At 39.7% G+C, this 18,283-nt stretch overlaps 2 protein-coding genes across 9 annotated transcripts in view; one reads left to right on the top strand and one right to left on the bottom strand.

The window, feature by feature from the left end:
- RBL2 (retinoblastoma-like 2) overlaps positions 1-8,166 on the top strand; it is a 24,852-nt gene extending 16,686 nt beyond the window's left edge. For all 3 annotated transcript variants that reach the window (XM_010584922.1, XM_010584915.1, XM_010584931.1), the window contains 11 exons: positions 137-274; positions 774-938; positions 1,406-1,517; positions 2,180-2,452; positions 2,958-3,232; positions 3,829-4,005; positions 4,161-4,232; positions 4,638-4,755; positions 5,864-6,066; positions 6,497-6,661; positions 7,428-8,166. In XM_010584922.1, coding sequence (XP_010583224.1) covers positions 137-274; positions 774-938; positions 1,406-1,517; positions 2,180-2,452; positions 2,958-3,232; positions 3,829-4,005; positions 4,161-4,232; positions 4,638-4,755; positions 5,864-6,066; positions 6,497-6,661; positions 7,428-7,598 — 1,869 coding nt within the window. In that variant the 3' untranslated portion in view covers positions 7,599-8,166. The remainder of the gene's footprint in view (positions 1-136; positions 275-773; positions 939-1,405; positions 1,518-2,179; positions 2,453-2,957; positions 3,233-3,828; positions 4,006-4,160; positions 4,233-4,637; positions 4,756-5,863; positions 6,067-6,496; positions 6,662-7,427) is intronic.
- The window catches only part of AKTIP (AKT interacting protein), a 25,734-nt gene continuing 12,092 nt past the window's right edge, over positions 4,642-18,283 (bottom strand). Inside the window, exons 10-15 of one of the 6 annotated variants that reach the window (XR_775472.1) lie at positions 12,900-13,617; positions 9,612-9,844; positions 9,243-9,286; positions 7,055-7,158; positions 6,892-6,963; positions 4,642-4,719 (exon numbers count right to left, since the gene is read on the bottom strand). Coding sequence is in view for 2 of the 6 variants with exons in the window: in XM_010584959.1 (XP_010583261.1) it covers positions 13,477-13,617 (141 nt within the window). In the remaining 4 variants the exon portion in view is untranslated. Of the gene's footprint in view, positions 4,720-6,891; positions 6,964-7,054; positions 7,159-8,198; positions 8,280-9,242; positions 9,287-9,611; positions 9,845-12,842; positions 13,618-15,872; positions 16,799-18,283 lie in introns of those variants that run through there. The other 5 variants (XR_775470.1, XR_775471.1, XR_775469.1 and 2 more) reach the window with 5 other exon arrangements.

Below are 18,283 nucleotides of genomic sequence, written 5' to 3'. Positions count from 1 at the left end.
ATTCTGTTCTGTCTCTTACAAAATAACACCTCTTTTTATAAGCTTGGTAATCTTGCTGTTGAGGTAGAATAGAAAGCATTTTATTGTTCTATAGTTACACTGTAAATGAGCATTGAAATTTGCAACTCTCTTGCAGGCAATACTGGAACAAGATGTGTTTCATAGATCTCTGCTGGCATGTTGCCTTGAGATAATTACCTTTACATATAAGCCACCTGGAAACTTCCCATTCATCACTGAAATATTTGACATTCCAGTTTATCACTTTTATAAGGTAAAGTGTTTGATAGTTAGAAGTGCTTATCAATTCATGAGTACTCTATTGACTTATAATTTAATCTCCTTACCCAGATGTTAACTTACACATTAACCTTCATTCTTAGCTTTGCCCCTTTTTGTATTGAAAAAATATTACCCAGGTACCTGTCATTCTGGGGTGTCTTGGGCATTTAAAAATCAAAATACTGTTAGCAGTTTAACACAGGAGCAGCATCCAAGTATCTATACAGTAACTAATGGATTATCATTTTATCATGACCTATTGTTGTAGCTATTCAGCAACAGTGTTTGACATGTTTGTTTAGAAAGATACAAATATCTTGTCTTCTGCTAAAACTGCAAGACAACATATGATTGACTCATTGTAATGCAGCATTAATACTTCTAAGTCTCATCTTCCTTGAAAATCAGAAATTCTAATTGGATGTTTCTGTGAGAAGAAATAAATATATGAAACAAGTACATTATGTTGATCATAACTATCTGCCTTGCAGGTAATTGAGGTTTTCATTAGAGCAGAGGACGGCCTTTGTCGGGAAGTAGTAAAACACCTTAATCATATTGAAGAACAGATCTTGGAAAGTATGGCATGGAAACAGGAATCCATATTGTGGGACAGAATCAGAGATAATGAAAACAAAGTTCCTAGTTGCGAAGAGGTGAGCACTTGTTGGTATGTTTTACGTAGGTTTCCTACACAGACAGGATGGTAGAGAGTGGATGTTATACCCTGAAGGAGAGGCTGTGCGTGTCCAAATTTCAGTTTCACCCTATAAGCTACTCAAGGCAGAGAAAACAGTAAATGTGGTGTGCTCTGCTCTGTTCATGGACAGCTCTAGAGAGACATCCAAAATGGAGACATGCAGCTGAGATGATTCTCCCCCAGTATTTGCACAGTGTAGCAGAACAATGAACAAAATGGACAAGCAGGGAAGGTTTGGAGCAGTCACACTTGAAAAGATTACTAGACAAGAAGTACGGACTTTTAATTGTCATAGAAAGATTATTCCAGTACTGTGTGTTTTAGAGTAGTACAATCACTACAAAGCTTTAGTTAGGCTTTTAAAAATTTATTATGTAGTTAATCTGCAATACAGACACTCTAATAAAAGTATAAATATTTTAGGTAATGCCACCTCAGTATTTTGAGAGATCTGCTGGGAACAGTGTTGTAGGTTCACCATTGACACCAAGACGAATAAATGAGGTTCGCGCTGAAACTGGAGGATTAGGAAAAGGTGAGACTTTTTTTAAGCATAACATACTTACTTACACTTAGACCATGGCTTTAATTTTTAAATCTAAGTGGTGTACAACAAGGAAGCTGCTTTAATGTCAATGTATAGTTAACTGCAAACACACACATTTGTAAATGGTATTTCTATTGCAACTCACATAGTTAAGTGAGATGTCTGGGAAGGATGCATTCATCATTTCAGTGTGAACAAAATACTATTTTGATAGGGTGTTTTCAGGAAGTTATGTATATGAACAGCATAGATGTATGTGTACATATGGATATGTTAAATAATATTTATACACGTGCAGTACTTATGTTCTAATAGGTAGCACTTGAATAGTTTGCTTTATTGTTATACCAGAATAGAAGCTCCAATATATATTTAGTTATGTCAAGTCTCAACCTTTTCTCTGGAAAAATAAAACATAATAACTTAATATTTTTCTAAGCTAAACACAGCATTATTTGAGACCATCACCTCTAAAAACAATCTGTAAGCCACAAATGTAGACACAAGGAATTTTTAAAAATGCTTCCCAAAGAGCTTTGCATGACATTGTGTGGTTCTCATTAGACTTCTGTCACATATTTGTGTTATAAGGGATTAAAGAAAAGAGTTAAATATATATGTGTGTGTGTGTGTGTGTTTTTAATTCACAGGCCTTTCATCCTCTCCAACTACCCTGTATGACAGATACAGTTCTCCTACAGCCAATCCTACAAGGAGAAGACTGTTTGTTGATAACGATAATACCTCTGACAGTGGAACTCCAGTAAGAGTTTCCCAACAGCCTGTGGTAAATACGGTGCCTGTGCAGAACATGAATCCTGAAGCAATGTCAGTAACTCCAGTGCCCGGCCAGACACTGGTTACAGTGGCAACTGCCACAGTAACAGCCAACAACGGGCAAACTGTGACAATACCAGTACAAGGTGAGAGAAAAGCCACTAAAGAATTATCGAGGCTTGTTCCTGTCAGAGTATTAGTACACAGTAAGGGGGGGGGGGGATGGGACGGACAGTACACTGGTGGAGAAAAAGTATGTATGTTTAAGGATTCATAACTGGGAAAAATTGTTTGAACAGATGAGCAGAATTTAGAAACCAAACATGTACAGCACAAGGATGTTCTGACTGCCAACATCTATTTTATAAAATTTAGTTATTTCAGTAAGCCTTCCTTCCTGAACTGGCATGGGATGAAAGTTGCATTAGTATGAAAAGCTTAGTTCAATTTCATTATCTTCTTCTCTCCTTATGTTGAAAAGTCCAAAAATACTTTATTGAAACAAACAATTTCATATATACTAAACACATAGTTACAGTTATAAGCAACTAATTACATGATTACTGAATTCTTTAAAAAAAAAAAAAACCAAACCACAACCTCCCCTCCATCAACCTGCTCTTACTTCAGAGTCTTTCTCTTAAATTACAGGTATTGCCAATGAAAATGGAGGAATAACTTTCTTCCCAGTCCAAGTAAATGTAGGTACCCAGCCTCAAGCTGTCTCTGGCCCCATTCAGCCTCTCAGTGCCCAGACTCTTGCTGGTACCCTGAACACTCAGATGACTGGGGCAACATTGCAGTTACCAGGCCAGTTAACTGTTCAGCAGATCCCTCCTGGAGAGCAAAGACAAACCCAGCAATTTACCACTGCCATGTCCATCAGACCTCGGAAGATGGGCTCACTTTCACTCTTCTTTAGAAAGGTACTTTTCAGTCTAATTTGTGCTTTGCTTAGTTTGTATTTTGGTAAGTCTTCAGTGATTTTTAAAATAGGTACTTATTACTACTACTAAGCAAATATTCCATTTCAAAGTTAATCTCTACCCTTTGTCTGTTCATACACGTACCTGAAGAGTAGTTTTCTTATGCAGGCAACTTCTCACTAGCAAAGGAGTAGACTATCACCACAGCTATCACATCACAAGTTGTGAAGCAGATTATGTACTTGGCCAGCAGGTACTTAAAGGTGTCCATTTTCTTTAAGGCTCTTTCTTTAAAAGGAAGAAATCACCTTTCAGACATTCTGGTTTATTCAATCCAGTGGTTTCTTATCAGGCTATGCAGTACCCTTCCTGTGCTCAGGACAACTCAGAATTTAAGCTTTAAACAACTGTTTTCTTAGCATCAATACCAGTACTGAGAATGTCTGTGTCTTGTAAGAAAAAAGTTAAATTTAGTTATTCTTCTTTTGGCTTATCATTTGCACAAGTTCTACAGGGTGGGCAAGCCTGAACTACTCCTTAGCTGGGTAGGAAAAGCAGTATTGCTGTGGCCCTAAGCATAGTCTCCCTTTCAACAGGTGTATCATTTAGCTAGTGTTCGTCTGAGAGATCTCTGTGTCAAACTCGATATATCTGATGAACTGCGGAAGAAGATCTGGACATGTTTTGAGTATTCCTTGGTGCACTGCCCTGAAATCATGATGGATAGACATTTGGATCAGCTGCTGATGTGTGCCATCTATGTAATGGCTAAGGTACAGTGTGAATAAAGAAAAAGCAAACAAACAAAACACTTCTTTAAGACTAAATATTCCAGAGATTGCAATTCCTCAAAAAAACTCACAAAACCAACCAACACAGAAACAAACAAAAAAACCCCCATTTAACTTTTCTGTTCATGTCCTCTTAGGTTACTAAGGAAGATAGATCATTTCAGAATATTATGCGCTGTTATCGGACACAACCACAAGCCAAGAGTCATGTAAGTAGAGGCAGTATTAAACAATGTGGTATTCCGTTTATTAAATGCCTTAGTTCTATTTTAGGAATGGATTGCTTTTTACAGTAACATTTAGTTATTAAATGAGTGCAGTCTGTGATCCATTCTCTTCAGAAGACAGCAGTCGCATCCAAAATCCTGCGCTACTGAAAGCTTTTTATGCTAAACTATAACTAAAATAGAAAATATCTTTACTTAAAAACTAAGAAGGCAGTGCCTATGGGATAATACTCCTCTTAGGAGGCTGTATTTTCCCCTGTAAGAAGCAGTTTGATACCACAATGCAGTTTCTAACAAGCAGATATATCATGCAGACTATTGTTTCCTGATGATGTAACTGCATGTCTAATCATCCTTCCTTCATTATGCTTCTCTTTTTCCCTGCAGGTATATCGCAGTGTCCTGATAAAAGGCAGGAGGAGACGACGACGCTCTGGCAGCAGTGACAGCAGTAGCCAGCAGAACTCACCTACAGACAGAAGTAAAGAGAAAAACAAAGAAAGAAGTGAGTGATTCCAACTTCAGATGTTTGCTTTTAATTCCGTTTCCAAAACCGCGTGCATAAAGGAAGAGTTAGGTTTTGTGTCACCCCACCACAAGCAATTCTTTCTTTGGTAAACTTGGCCACAATTAAAAATATAATTTTAACATTTAAGAGTTGCTGTAACTCAAACTTAATATTACACCCACTTTGACAGTTTTGAATCTATCACCATGTGCACTTACCTGAAGAGTTTACCACAATGGCCAGCCTGAACTCTTTGAGTTCAGTTTGTACACCAAAGAACATGTCTTTGTAGAATGGAAGGAAATCAGTGCTAGCCTGTGTTCACAGCTACTCTCAACACAATCATGGAGCTGCAGCAGGTTCTTTTGCAGTAGCTGGCTGTCTTCAGAGATAGGAAGAAAGCCACCCACAACATCTATTTTAGCATATCTGACATCTCTGAAGATTCTTTTCTTGATACTTGAACTGACACATTTTCCTTGAACTAACTTTTATTAAAGGAAAGCAAATAAGTGATGCTGTATGTTCCTACCACCAGTTCTCAAGATATTTAATAGATGATGGTATAAACTGTAGGTATTAATGTTTTCTGTCACAGAGGTGGCAGGGAGGGGAAGAAAAAAAATTTTTGTGTATATATATAAAAAAAAGTATTACCCAGCCAAATATTTCTACTACTAGCTGAAAAAGACTACCATTCCTTATTTGAAATTGTGCCAGCTGGCGACAAGAAAGAACTACTCTTAAAAGCATAGCACAAATGCCTGCAAAATGGAGTTTTAGCTCTGCTTGTATTATGATGAAATTCAGCTTATACAGAAAAGGCACTTGCAGTTTATCCAGTATTAAGTTGGAAATCAAACGTGTTTCTGTACACATACTTGGCAGTTTGTTGGTCTTTAACAACATACTGCTTTTTTGTAAGGGAAGATGCCAAGGGAACAAAATTAGCATCGCTGATATTGACACCAGGTTCACGGTCACTATACTGCAATTTAAAAGTCTGGAACACAGTTTTTGTATGCTGAGCGTCTGGGATTAAAGTGTTTGAAGTGCATTAAACAGTTGCAGCTGAATAAAGGAGAGATGGCTCTGGTCTTTACAGCTAGCAGAGACTCCAGTCCAGTAATGCGATCCAGCAGCACCCTGCCCGTACCACATCCCAACAGCGCTCCCCCTACTCCAACCCGACTGACGGGTGCCAACAGTGACACTGAGGAGGAAGAGCGAGGGGACCTTATACAATTCTACAACAACATGTATATCGAGCAGATTAAAGAATTTGCCCTGAAGTATACTTCAAATGCGGTAAGTTAAATTCTGTGCTTTTCATCAGTAATAGATTTTTTTTTTTACTGTATATGCAGTAAAGTACTCTTAGCTAACCTCACTGTAAGCAAATTCAAGGGATTATATTTTTATGACAGTAATTTCACCTCAAGGACATACTTCGCGGCTAAAATACTAAGTACTTTTGATGCCTGTATGATGTTTCCTCCAGTATGAGAGACACAGCACTGAGCAATGTCATCTGCCAGCCTTAGAAAAGTAAGATAAAAAAATATTAATCTGGCCTAATAACATGACAAAACTTGCATCTGTTCTAAATACGTATGGTGTGACATTAGTGGAAAAAAACTCAACTGTGTTTATGGTGACCAACTCACAAAAGCCTTACTGTAGTAATGCCTGAGATCAGATACCAATTATTGGGTGATTTTGATTTTCTTTTGAGCAGACTGATTCTCCTCCGCTCTCGCCCTACCCATTTGTAAGGATTGGCTCCCCTCGCAGAATACAGCTGTCCCAGAATCACCCAGTGTACATCTCGCCACACAAAAACGAGCCTACTCTCTCTCCTCGAGAGAAAATATTCTATTATTTCAGCAGCAGCCCATCGAAGGTGAGTCAAAAAGGGTTTAATTTGCTTTTATAAATCCTTAATTCTACCTTTTCTTTTTGGTAGTGAAATTACAGGAGATTGTGCAACACATCTTTCTGTTCATATGACATGTACCTTCTCACCTAATGCTCTTCCAACTGTCTGTTCAGGTATCTAAGAAGTTGTAAAGCAATTAGGTGTCCAGGCTACTTGTGTACTTTTAAAAGAAGTTACTCTTTGTACCAACACACCTGACAGACTCAGGAGGTGCGGCAACAGTACCCTTTGCTTTCAGGGAACAGATGGGTTATATGGGTCAGAGACTGTTGAAAGAGAACATTAAGTACAATCACAAACTCTTAGCTACCTAGCGGGGAAAAATCCTCCAAATGGCCTTAACATGAAAGGACTTACCAGGTGAACATGTAACAGGCTGAATCCTGTCCTCTCTGGTCACCAAGAACAAAGTAGAAATCTTCCCTGAGAAGCATCTTCATTCTAGATAGGGAGTGTTGCACCTATGGTGTAAGGTAAGAGTCCTAACTATGGATGGAAGGGCTTTCAGCTCTACATGCATTGAAACAAGCAGCTTGCTTGAGTCTGAGTAAGACTCTAGCATACTCTAGTAATGGAAAGACCAGTACGGTGATTAAAAAGGTACAGTACAGATCTCCAGAAATATAGCACACATAATCCCATTGTAATGCAATTAACAAAAGTTCACTTTATATTTTGGTAGTCACAATAATGAGAGCTAATTCTACTTTTTCCCCCCACCCCCCTCCAGAGGCTAAAGGAAATTAACAGCATGGTTAGAACTGGAGAAACTCCAACAAAGAAGAGAGGTATTCTCTTAGAAGACGGTACTGAAGCACCAGCTAAGCGAATCTGTCAGGAGAATCACACCGCTCTGTTAAGACGACTACAAGATGTAGCAAATGACAGAGGGTCTCACTGAGTCCGGTGTTTCAGCACAGATCTTCCCTCGCTGCTGCTCCACCGGGCCAGGCTGCTTAGTCCATCACATGGAGTCACCAAGCCTTTGCAAGTGTCTTCAGCCAGGCTGTCCTCTTCCCACCTCGCCACCCTGATCGTGACCTGTCTCCTGCCAGACTGCGCTGAGCCTTTGTACTTGTCAGGAAGGGGCAGGAGGAGAGTCTCCCACAATGCCCACGGCAGCGAGGATACGCTGCCAACCCTGCGACCCAGCCTCACCCCATAGTTAAGCTAACCATAAGGCAAGCGATCCATCTCCAGGCTTTGGCTTCGGCAAGCAGCTGAAGCGCTTTCTGTTGCTTGGAGCATGCATCCCTAACACGGCTTTCTACTGCGCACCAGACATTTAAATCTGTTTGCTCTAACCAGTCCACTCATGTTGTTTGTATCAGTACTTCACCATTTTCATCTTTGGACTAGGAAGTTATACGTGCATCAAACGTGGGAACACTGCACTGAGATAACCATATTCAACAGTGTCTTGGTTTGTACAGTAATGACTTCCACAAAACCAATGACTTACAAGTACTGTTCTAGCAAAGTCCAGTTCTGCTTGGAAAAAGAAGATGGAAATAATCTTTTTCAGCCCTGAAGGAAGCTGTCTGGATGGATTCTTTCCATATTCAGGATGTTGCATGTGCCCCTGAAAACCATCACATTGTTTTGCTTTAATGTTTGGGCACCTTGTTGTACAAAGATAGATAATTTTGTTTATGCATTGTTTTTAGCTGTGCAATGTTTTAAAGTGAACTCATGTTCAAAAGGTGGCACTTTTGATAGGGCTGTGAAGCGTCATTTTTAAGGAAGAGTAGTTTTGCTGTATATTTGCAATGGCACTTTCTAAATGTGAATATTTTTTTCAAAGGCCGACTTCAGATGTCTTTCTGTGTTGAAGCAATTTGACTTTTGTATTTATTTTCAAGCTGACATCCCGTAGCTCCCCTCTTCAGCAAATGGCATTAAGAATTCATTTTAACTTTATGTATATGCAGTAAATGAATACAGGAAGCTAGGGATGTTTGCTTTTTTTCCAAGGAATTTTATATGCTTGTCATGTTTCTTCACATTGCTTTTCCTGAGTGTCAGGAACTGGCCACCTTGCTTACTGAGTAGAAGGAGAGTGGTGTCCATCTCTTAAAACATATACTTTGCTTTTTTGTTTGAAGGACAGGGTTTGGGGGGGTTGTGTTGTTTGTGTTTTGGGGTTGGGGGGGGTGTTGGGTTTTTTTTGGTTTTTTTAACAGACTAAATCAGGCTGCCTGGGAGAAATTTCTCCCCTACTAACAGGATAAGAAAGTGGTGCATATATTAGACTTACTAGTTGTTTTTATTTAAAATAGTTCCAAAATACCAGACTTATTAGGAAAGCATTAAGCATACTAACAACTGGTACAGTATACCAATTTACCCTTTGCATAACTGGGGGACAGTGTTGTTGTTAATGCAAAATGTAGCACACTCAGATTGTAGAGGTTTTTATAAGGAAGCAAAAGTTAAAAGCTTCGTGTTTTCAGTCATTCCTGCTCCTCTGAATAATGGGAAAATTTAGGACTTACTTTAATTGAATTTACAGTGGAATTAAAATTAAAGCATCTTTCATTCTTACCTGCATAACAAAAAGGCTGAAGTCAAGAAATTGTGTAGATGTTTCTGTAAAAATATTTATGAAATTGTCAGACAATTCTTGTTACTCTGTACCATTTATGTTACTTTGTATGAAAATATTGCAAGTGTATTTTTCAATAAAGAATTTATAAACTCAGTGTTATATTGTGTGAAAAAAGCATCTTATGTGCAAAGCTAAGAATAGTCTATAGCGCTCAAACACTAGGTTTGACTGCTTAGTGCAAAAGGAAAGTATCAAAGCGATCACAGAGCTGAGGTCCACAAGGTACACGATATACTTGAGATTGCAAGAACTTCAGTCAAACATTGCAATTAATGGTTTAAAAAAAGAAAAGAAAATTGCACTTACCAGTCACACAACAAGGACAAGGCTTTACTCTTGCCCCAGTTTAGTCATTGTGTTTGTTCTAAACGCGTTTCCTCCTGTTGCTCTGCCAGAACGTGGCACCGCGGAGCCCGCAGAGGGTCAGCGCCAAGGACTGCCTTTGCTGGGGTGTCTCTCCAAGCACAGCCAGGGGCTGGTGGTGCTGCTCCTCTTCGCAGAGGAGGCAGGCTGGCAGGGCTATGCAGCAGAAGAGGAGCCTAGAACAAAAGCAAGCCGGTCTGTCTGCCTTGCAGGAGCTTTAATACAAGATTGCACATTTTAATCCAATGAAAGCAGAATTATTTTCATACATACTAGGCTATGTACTCGTGTTTGAACTAAGTTAGGGAACTAACTAAGAATTCTTAGTTAAGTTGTTAAGAACTGTTTTGGCCACTGGCAGCCAACTACTGCATTTTTACACCTAAGTATGTACCATTTTTCCCCTGTATATTTAGCTAGTGGCCCTGGCAACTAAGCTTCAACAGCTTCTGTTCCTATCCTTTCTGAAACCAAATTGTTTAGGAACCCTCAGCTGTAAATAATAAGAGGTACAATTTGTAGTTTATGTTTTGAAACAAGTGCTAGAAAAGCTACTTCAACAGAGGTGTTCCAAAGAAAAAACAACAACAAAAAAAACCAAAAAACCTAGCATGTAAAAACTATTTTAAAAAAAATAAATTCTCAAGTAGCTTCAGAATATTTATTTCAAGACTTAGAACAGAACAGTTTGCTTGGAAAGGACCTACAACAATCATCTAGTCCAACTACAAACTTAACTGTTTAAGACTGCTGGCATAACTTCTATTTTTCTTTCAGAAATATTTTTTACAGAGTTGAGAATTGCAAAGACGATAGTCAACTTAAATTTACTTTTTCATTAAATGATATACTTGTACTAGGAAAGATGACTATAATCAGGAGAAAAGGATTTTATTTCAATGGTATTGTTTCAGTACTCATTCACCTACCTTGTTCCTGGAACAGCTGCTTTTAACACAAATATCCAATTACAGAAAGATATAGTTAGTGTTTTCTCCCCTTTCTCAATCTAATAAAAAAAGTTTCAGATTATCCATTCTAAACTAAACAAAAATCCACATTCTTTAAATTAAAAAAAAAAAAGTATTTTCTTTTCAGGAACCTGCTATTAGCATGGATTTAGCTTAGAGCAATCCAACCTACTCACCACACCTACAGAGGTCTGTAACAGCTCAAAAGTAAAGAAAATTTACTCAAATAACCATCATTTTTACTTCATTCTATCATTCTTCCTTGTCATTGTTTTTACTAACTGTGGTGTTTTCTAAACCCCAGCAGCAATCAGACAAATAAAACAACAGCAGCAGCCGCCACACCTCTGAACTGACATTAGTTAACACTCACCAGGATTTGCTCCCTATTGAACTCTGCCCCCACCCCGCACCATCAATAGGTGTGGGGACACCGTCCCTTTTCGGCTTTGTACAGCAGTAGGAATTAAGTCCTGCATCGACCCTGCTGCAGCTGAGATGAGAGAGCATCCCAAAATTAGAAGGGATTAAACTTCTACGCAAGTCCTTCACCTAAGTGGCTTAGGAAATTTGCAAGTCAGTGATTTATTACAAAGGCTTCTGAGTAATCTAAAAAAAAAAAAAAAAAAAAAAAAAAAAAAAAAAAAAAAAAAAAAAGGACTCACATTCCAGTTTAACACTCGTAGTTCTGCCTCCCTGCCCAGCTGGTACAGCGTGCTCAGTCACAAAGCCAGGCCCATCTTCTGCGGCGCACTAAGAGTCCTTTAACTAAACTTTTCTAATGCTAAATCTGAAGCAGCATTTAAATTTCAATTTCAGCCTTCCCAAGAAAAGTGTAAGGGAAATAACTGAGGCAACAGAAGTAATGTTCACAGTATTTTAGTAGCTACACACTAGGCCAGCACACTAGCCCTCAAAAACTTTTCCCACATGCTTTCCCTGAAAAAAACATGGCACCACTTTCCAGGCAATACAAGCTCAGCTTTCAGATCAGTTCCTCCCTTTCTGTTTTCTATCATAAATTCAAACAGGCATTTGACAATTCCAACGCACTTGCAATTCCTTATAACCTGCCAGATGCCTGAAATACGCAGGCTAACAGGGGCATTAATGCCACACAGAAGAGAAAGCTGACCAAGGTAAGCGACACAGAGCCATCTCTTTTTCCTTTGTACCAGGTTAGAAGGAAGGTGGCTGCTTTTCTTACAAGTTTTTACAAGTCCAACACTGTGTTAAAGCTCACTTCAGCTACGCTGTACCCCATTCTAGAGACTTCCCTAGCAGAAAAGGGCTGCTCAACAGCAGGGTCATGCTGGACTAAAACCATATATTTGTTAGAAAGGTTAACAACCAGTGGCACATGATACAGAAGATGGAGTGAAATTGAACAAATGCATATTTAGGATTATCAGAAATCTGTTCCCTTGAATGCAAATAACAGCCAGAAACACTACAAAGGATTATTTTTTTTTAAGTAGCAAGTCAGCTGCATAAGAATCAAGAAAAAGGTAAGAGAGCAACAAAAGAAACATCTTCCAAGTATTAATCTAGCAATCAAGCAGTTGTCAGCCACCCCACAATCCCAGAAATATTTTGATTTAAGCACAAGACATTGGCTGTGGCTGCTGCAAATGTTCCTCCATGTGTTGTGCCACACACCTACCCCCTTTCCATGGGCATAAAAGTGCTGGGGAAGGTGCAAGCTGGATGTGAACTACTTCCTGCCCATACCCTTCCTAACAACACAAATTACAAGGCACAGCATTAAATAAGAGATATTAAGAAAGATATCGAAAAGCATTGGAGGGGTCTAAACCAGAGTGAGAAAACAACTGAACTCCTGCCCAAGCTACGCAGAGAAAGGCCATTCCCCACACACACTGCCTTCAGGTCTGCAAAGCTGCAAGCATGAAAAAAAGCAAAATATGCCCAAGAACCTAAGCACACTCTTGAGAACAAAAGCGTCTTCGGACAGTTCCCTTCAACCCTGGCCTTTGTGCACAAGCACTCGAGGCCTTGGCTTCTACAAGATGGCATTCAGCAGCCCTTGCTTCTACTGAGTATTTCAGAAGTAGTTGAGGCAGAAAACAATTGAAGTCCCACACTACAGCCACTGTTACAGCCCTGCCCTGCACTAGCTACGAGCCTTCTTTCTGGTACAAGAGGAGGTAGGCTGAGCAAGACACCAACTCCCCCACTACCACCTCCCTCCCTCCCTCCCTCCCTCTCAAAGGAGGGGATCAGCAGCGAGATCACTCACCCTTTTCCATGGGGGCTGGACGTGGTCTTCAACCTCTTCAGCAAAGATCCCAGGGAGAAACGAACACATCCATGCCGGGAGATGAAGCCAGGAGCTCTCTGGAGAGCTGTGTGGGGCTCACGAAGCTGCACACAGCCACACTGGCCCAGGAGATGCCACAGGTGCTGCCAGCACACACTTACCATGCCATCTCAGGCAACACATTGCACCCCAGAGTGGGCACTCGCAGCCCCCCGGCCCACAGGATTTCCCTCTCACTGACGGAGGCGGGCCAGACAGCTTCTGTGGTTGGCAATACACAGTAGGAATGACATTCTTTGCTTTGAAAGACTGAAAAATTAGGTTTCAACCCCGTATGTTACACTGACAGTAGTTTCCTGAAGATCACTGAATCAGCACTGGAGCAAAGAAATGTTATTTGCCCAGTTATTCGTTCCTTTTGCTCACACAGGAGGAAAACCACATGCACGCATGTACATGCACACACACTCTCACACTCTCTAACACTGTTACTCACTAGCTTTTCAAGAAACAGCTGTGGCACTAAGCAACTGCTCCAGAAGGCTTGCGCTTCCTTTTACTTTCCCATGGTGGGTATAGAAGAGAGGGAAGGACAGAAAGTCTTTCTGTGCATGTCATCACACAACTGACAACAGGAACAGCAGAGGGAATTGCTTGCTTTCTTCCAAGATCCACAGGTTTTTCCTTCTTTTCTATACTGATAGATGTATAAAATTATAAAAGGCTTACAGCTATCTGCCATCCAAGTCCTGTTCTCACAAAATAACTGACTTTAGCACGCAAGATAAAGAATGCAAAAACAATTAGAAAAAACATCTTTAAATAAAGAGGTAGAATGTTCCTACTACAGGAAAGAGTACACAAACCAAAGTGCCGATTCAGAATTTTGCACTCTCCTCAAAGTTTTCGAACTGAAGACAGGACTTAACAGTTTATTTATGTAACATGTTTTTTCAAAAAAACGTAAGAGCAAAGTTCTTGCAAGTCCTAAGCCTTCTCACACTCTTTCCTTCCAAAGCGGTAAGAACGGGAGAAAAGAGAAGCCACCACAAAAATCTCAAATCCCATTATTTGCATAGGTTTATTTCAAGGTTTGGAGTTGAATGTTTTGCTCCAACAAGCCATCACTACCAGCAAGAAAGCAACATTTCATTTGATGTTATCTTGTTGATGCTGGTTTCTAGTGTCGCTGCAGAAACAGATATAGTGCTTTTCCTAACAGTAGCCACTGTTTCAAGACTCAAACAGCAAAACATCCTACACAAAGTCTGTTGGCTTCGCTCTAGTTACTGATATATCAAAGCACTAGATTGGCAATACCAATGTAAGTGGAAATACACAGAATTATTCTAGTATTGACTTTGCAATTGTCTAAAAACATATCAGCAGCCACCTTCAGAGGGCCACTAAAGACTGCAGATTTGCTCTAGATTTCCCTATCCATTTTTAAATACCACTGCCTTAACACATCATCTTCTCAGCCTCATAACAAAGTTGGATTGAGCTCTGAGCTAGAAACAGATTTGTGTTGAAAATAGTAGAAACTGAGTTTACTCTGAGTTAACTGCCCTACAAAGTCATACCAAGTCACAGACATCTCACCCTATGATTGACTCAATCTTGGCAAAAATGTCCTTTAGGAAGATCTGTACTCAACTACCACTATTGATACAGTTTACCATAAAAAAACCCAGTGCATTTAAAGCCATTAAATATGTTTAAATCTGCTGTACTAATTCACATGACCAGGGCCTGCCAGAGCCTTCTGTTTACATAGGCCCATACCTCACATATACAGAGTTAGCAAGAGCTTTCAGAGAGCTGAAGACAATAGTTCAGTTGCAAATACCCTGTTCAGAAGCACCTGCTTGGTAATTTATGCTTAGAATTCTTCTTACTTTAACCTCAAATTTCTTCAGGAAGGAGCCACTCTCAATTGTATTTCTCTTATTACACTGACTATAAATGGATATACTAAGGTTTAGAAAGCACATTTTAGCATTTAGTCAAGAACACAGGTCCTGTAACAGGCACTTTATAAGATGAGGGCGGTTAAAGAAGAAAGAGTAGCCCCAAGAAATGCACCTTTGGATGCACTTCCTCCTCTGCCTTAAAGAGGATCCTTGCTTTCCACATATCCTCTGTCTAAAGAGGAATTCCAGCAGTACTACAGACACTCCAGGCAGCCCCAGGAAACCTTGCATCTCAAAGGCAGAAGCTTTAAAAGGTCTAAAGCAACATCATGCGGTAAGATTTCAACATTAGCTAAAACAGAGTAAGTACCTAATTTAAACAATGTTAAGTGCTGCATAGAAATGACTTGAGTCATCCTTAACCGTACATTAAATTAATCATTTGGTATATGACAGCATATTACTTGTGAAGTCTTTGTCTACTTCCTTAAGAGCCAAGAAGTTGTTCTCAAAGGGAACAGGGAAAGGTTGTTATATGACAAGTGCATTTAGCTTGTCAGATAAAAACAAAAGACAAAAAAAACCACAAAAACCAAAGCACACACCGGCACCACTCCCCACCCTCCCCAAACACCACATCACATTCATATATGAAGTCACTGCTACTTGTTACTAGACAGTAGGGTTTCCATTAATGCCATCAGTACAGGTATGAGGAGCCAAAGAAAAAGCAGCCCAGCTGTAAAGGGTTAACATTACAGGTTTCGATAGGAAAATCCTGTTAGGCAAGAATAAGGCATTCTGCTAGACTCTTGTGAAAAGTAAAAGATTCTGTCCTGAGCTCACACATGCTTTAGAAAGGTTTTCCTGTATGTGGAACAAAACTGTATTTAACCAGTCTCTTCAGTATGTAACATCCTGTTATCCCGTTAACATCCTGAATACGCATGCAGGCAAGTACATATGTAGTCAGATGCTTCCATTCCGCTTCCAGTCTTTGCTAAATGTCTACAGTATAGACAGACAGAGGGACAAAAGCTAGATCATGGTTTCTTTTTATTTTAAGATGTCACTATTAACACACATTAGTCAAGCTATCCTATGTAATCCCCTAGACACCTAGGGAATCTAAAATCCTCTTAAGATTTTATTAGATCAAGAGACCACCATTAAAAGCTTTGATTTTAGTGTTTATGTAATAAAAGTCTAATAAGCCTGACACTCTGCTTTCACCCTGTCAGACTAATGTGCGCTTTAGTGACGATATCATTTTACAAATCAATAATACATAATACATCATCCCCAGCTTTACCTCTGGAAAGTGCTAAATGGAGTCAGTGAACCATCTATTTACAATTTCAAATCCTAATATATTTACAATAGAAACCAAAAGTATTTAAAACCATTAAATATAGTGTTTAACTCTGCTATATTAGTTTACATGAACACAGCTTATCTCTGGCGTCGTATCTCCAATGCTAATATTTCTGCCAGTAATTTAAGATTTTTTAAAAAATTGCTATTCCTGGAGGGAAAAAAATAAAAGCTTAAAAACCAACCCAAAACCTCCAGGCATTTCAGAGCCCTGAGGAATTACCCACCCTAGACAGTCTTCAGGTAAAAGTACTGCAGTGTTCAAGAGAGACTTCCAAACTCCAGGCAAGCCTTTAAAACCTAATGCATATGTAAAACATTAAGAGTCAGTAATCCACTGAACAGGTTTACTGGAGTCACTGCTACCATTCAGTTTTTACTAATCCATAGTCAAGAAGGAAACTGCTGCTTTGCTGTTTCTCCCTCCATTACATTCCCTCCACCCACAGAAAGTGTTTTGTGCACCATCATCCAGAAGAGCTAAGTAGGCATCATCTTCTCTTCTTTGCTGAAAGGCTGAACTGAGCCAGGCTTTACCCATGACAGGCCAGAAACATGCATACTTTTGCAGTGCTGATCTTCTGGCTTCTTCTAGGTAGAAGAAAGTCAGAATTATTAGACACCCCAAACCCTCTTAAGTCCCTCCCCATCCGTTTTACCTTTGGCAACCACAAGCATAAAAGAGGCTAGCATCATTTCCTCTCCTCAAAGAGGAACATGGCTATTGGTTTAACTCCTGTGAATGTGTGTGGCATCTGTAGAACTACCCCGACATTACAGGAGAGTTTAAATGACTTAGTTCATGTACTGCTACCCTATCATACTACAGAGATTAAGAGATAGTCTTTGAACAGTGCCTTTTGCTTGAAGGCCGTGGCCCAGCACCACTGCACTGCTATTTGCCAAATTTCTTGGTTCTACAGAAAGAAGTGTCAATCCAAATCAAAACATTTGTCATTAACTTGACATTGTAATGGTAGCCTACTACCTTGCGATGCTGGGCATACTGTGGAAGAGTACTCCAACCCACTGAAGGCTTCTGAACGCAAATTAACATGGCAAAGTAGCAGCTGATACCTTTGCTATACCACAGAGCTTCTTAATGCTTTCCAAGGATGGTCCTTCTCTTCCCTGAGCATTTATCATGGTTAAATGCTTGAACAATAACTATTTCTACCAAACACAATGCAATGAACATTTGAGACTGACTATTGCAATTTAGAAGACAAAAAAAAAAGCTTCAAGTTGAAGGAGAAAGATGCAACTTCAAGCATCTGTAGATTTAAAGTAGTTTAAGATGATTAGTAAATTAGATACCTACTCTAGCAGGTCAAAGAAACAGAATAGCTTGCAGGGTTTGTTTTTGCATACCAGGAACTAGCCCTGCCTCCACACTGCTATAGGCTCATCAGATCATCTGTATGCCAACTACATCAAACCTGGAATGACGCATCAAGTTCCAGAAAGCGATAATTATGTAAGTAGACTTTGTCATACTACAGGAAGCCTTTTGCCTGACAAAGTAAATTAAGTCAGCAAGAAAACAGAACCTGCACTTCCTCTGTCCCTCCCCATGTTTTGTGTAAAAGGTGACACTATGTGACAGAATTGCCGTAACGCATCAGACAACAGCAAACGAGGGATCAGTTAAGCTCGAGTCTGGCAGAGTAGCTGGCACCTGCCTATCGCATGCCACACACAGGACATCATCTAGCAAAAGCCATGTGCTCAGCAGGGAACTGGGACATCACAGCCTTTCCTGGGCTACAGTTCTAGAATAGCCAGGTTGTTTCCCAAGGCACAGGAATTACACAGGTAATAAACAAGGACCCAGGGTTGCAGAAAAAGGGAAAGACAGGATACAGGATTAAGGAACTTCCTTTTTCTGGGAGGGAAGAGAATGTTCTCAGCTACACTGATATTTTGGAACAAATCTCCTAAGGCACAGAAGTTGGGCCATACCTGCTATCAACAAAGTACTCAAGTGACTAAAGTACCACACGTGCAATAGTTACTGAAGATGTCACTTTTTGCTTAAAAATAAATTAACATGCATCCCCAAAGAAAAAGGATGAA

This window comes from Haliaeetus leucocephalus, unplaced genomic scaffold (assembly GCF_000737465.1).
Source record: "Haliaeetus leucocephalus isolate CR32 unplaced genomic scaffold, Haliaeetus_leucocephalus-4.0 Scaffold92, whole genome shotgun sequence".
Lineage (NCBI taxonomy): Eukaryota > Metazoa > Chordata > Aves > Accipitriformes > Accipitridae > Haliaeetus > Haliaeetus leucocephalus.
Note: the sequence above shows the minus strand (reverse complement) of the source record. Positions and strands in the feature narration are given on the sequence as shown.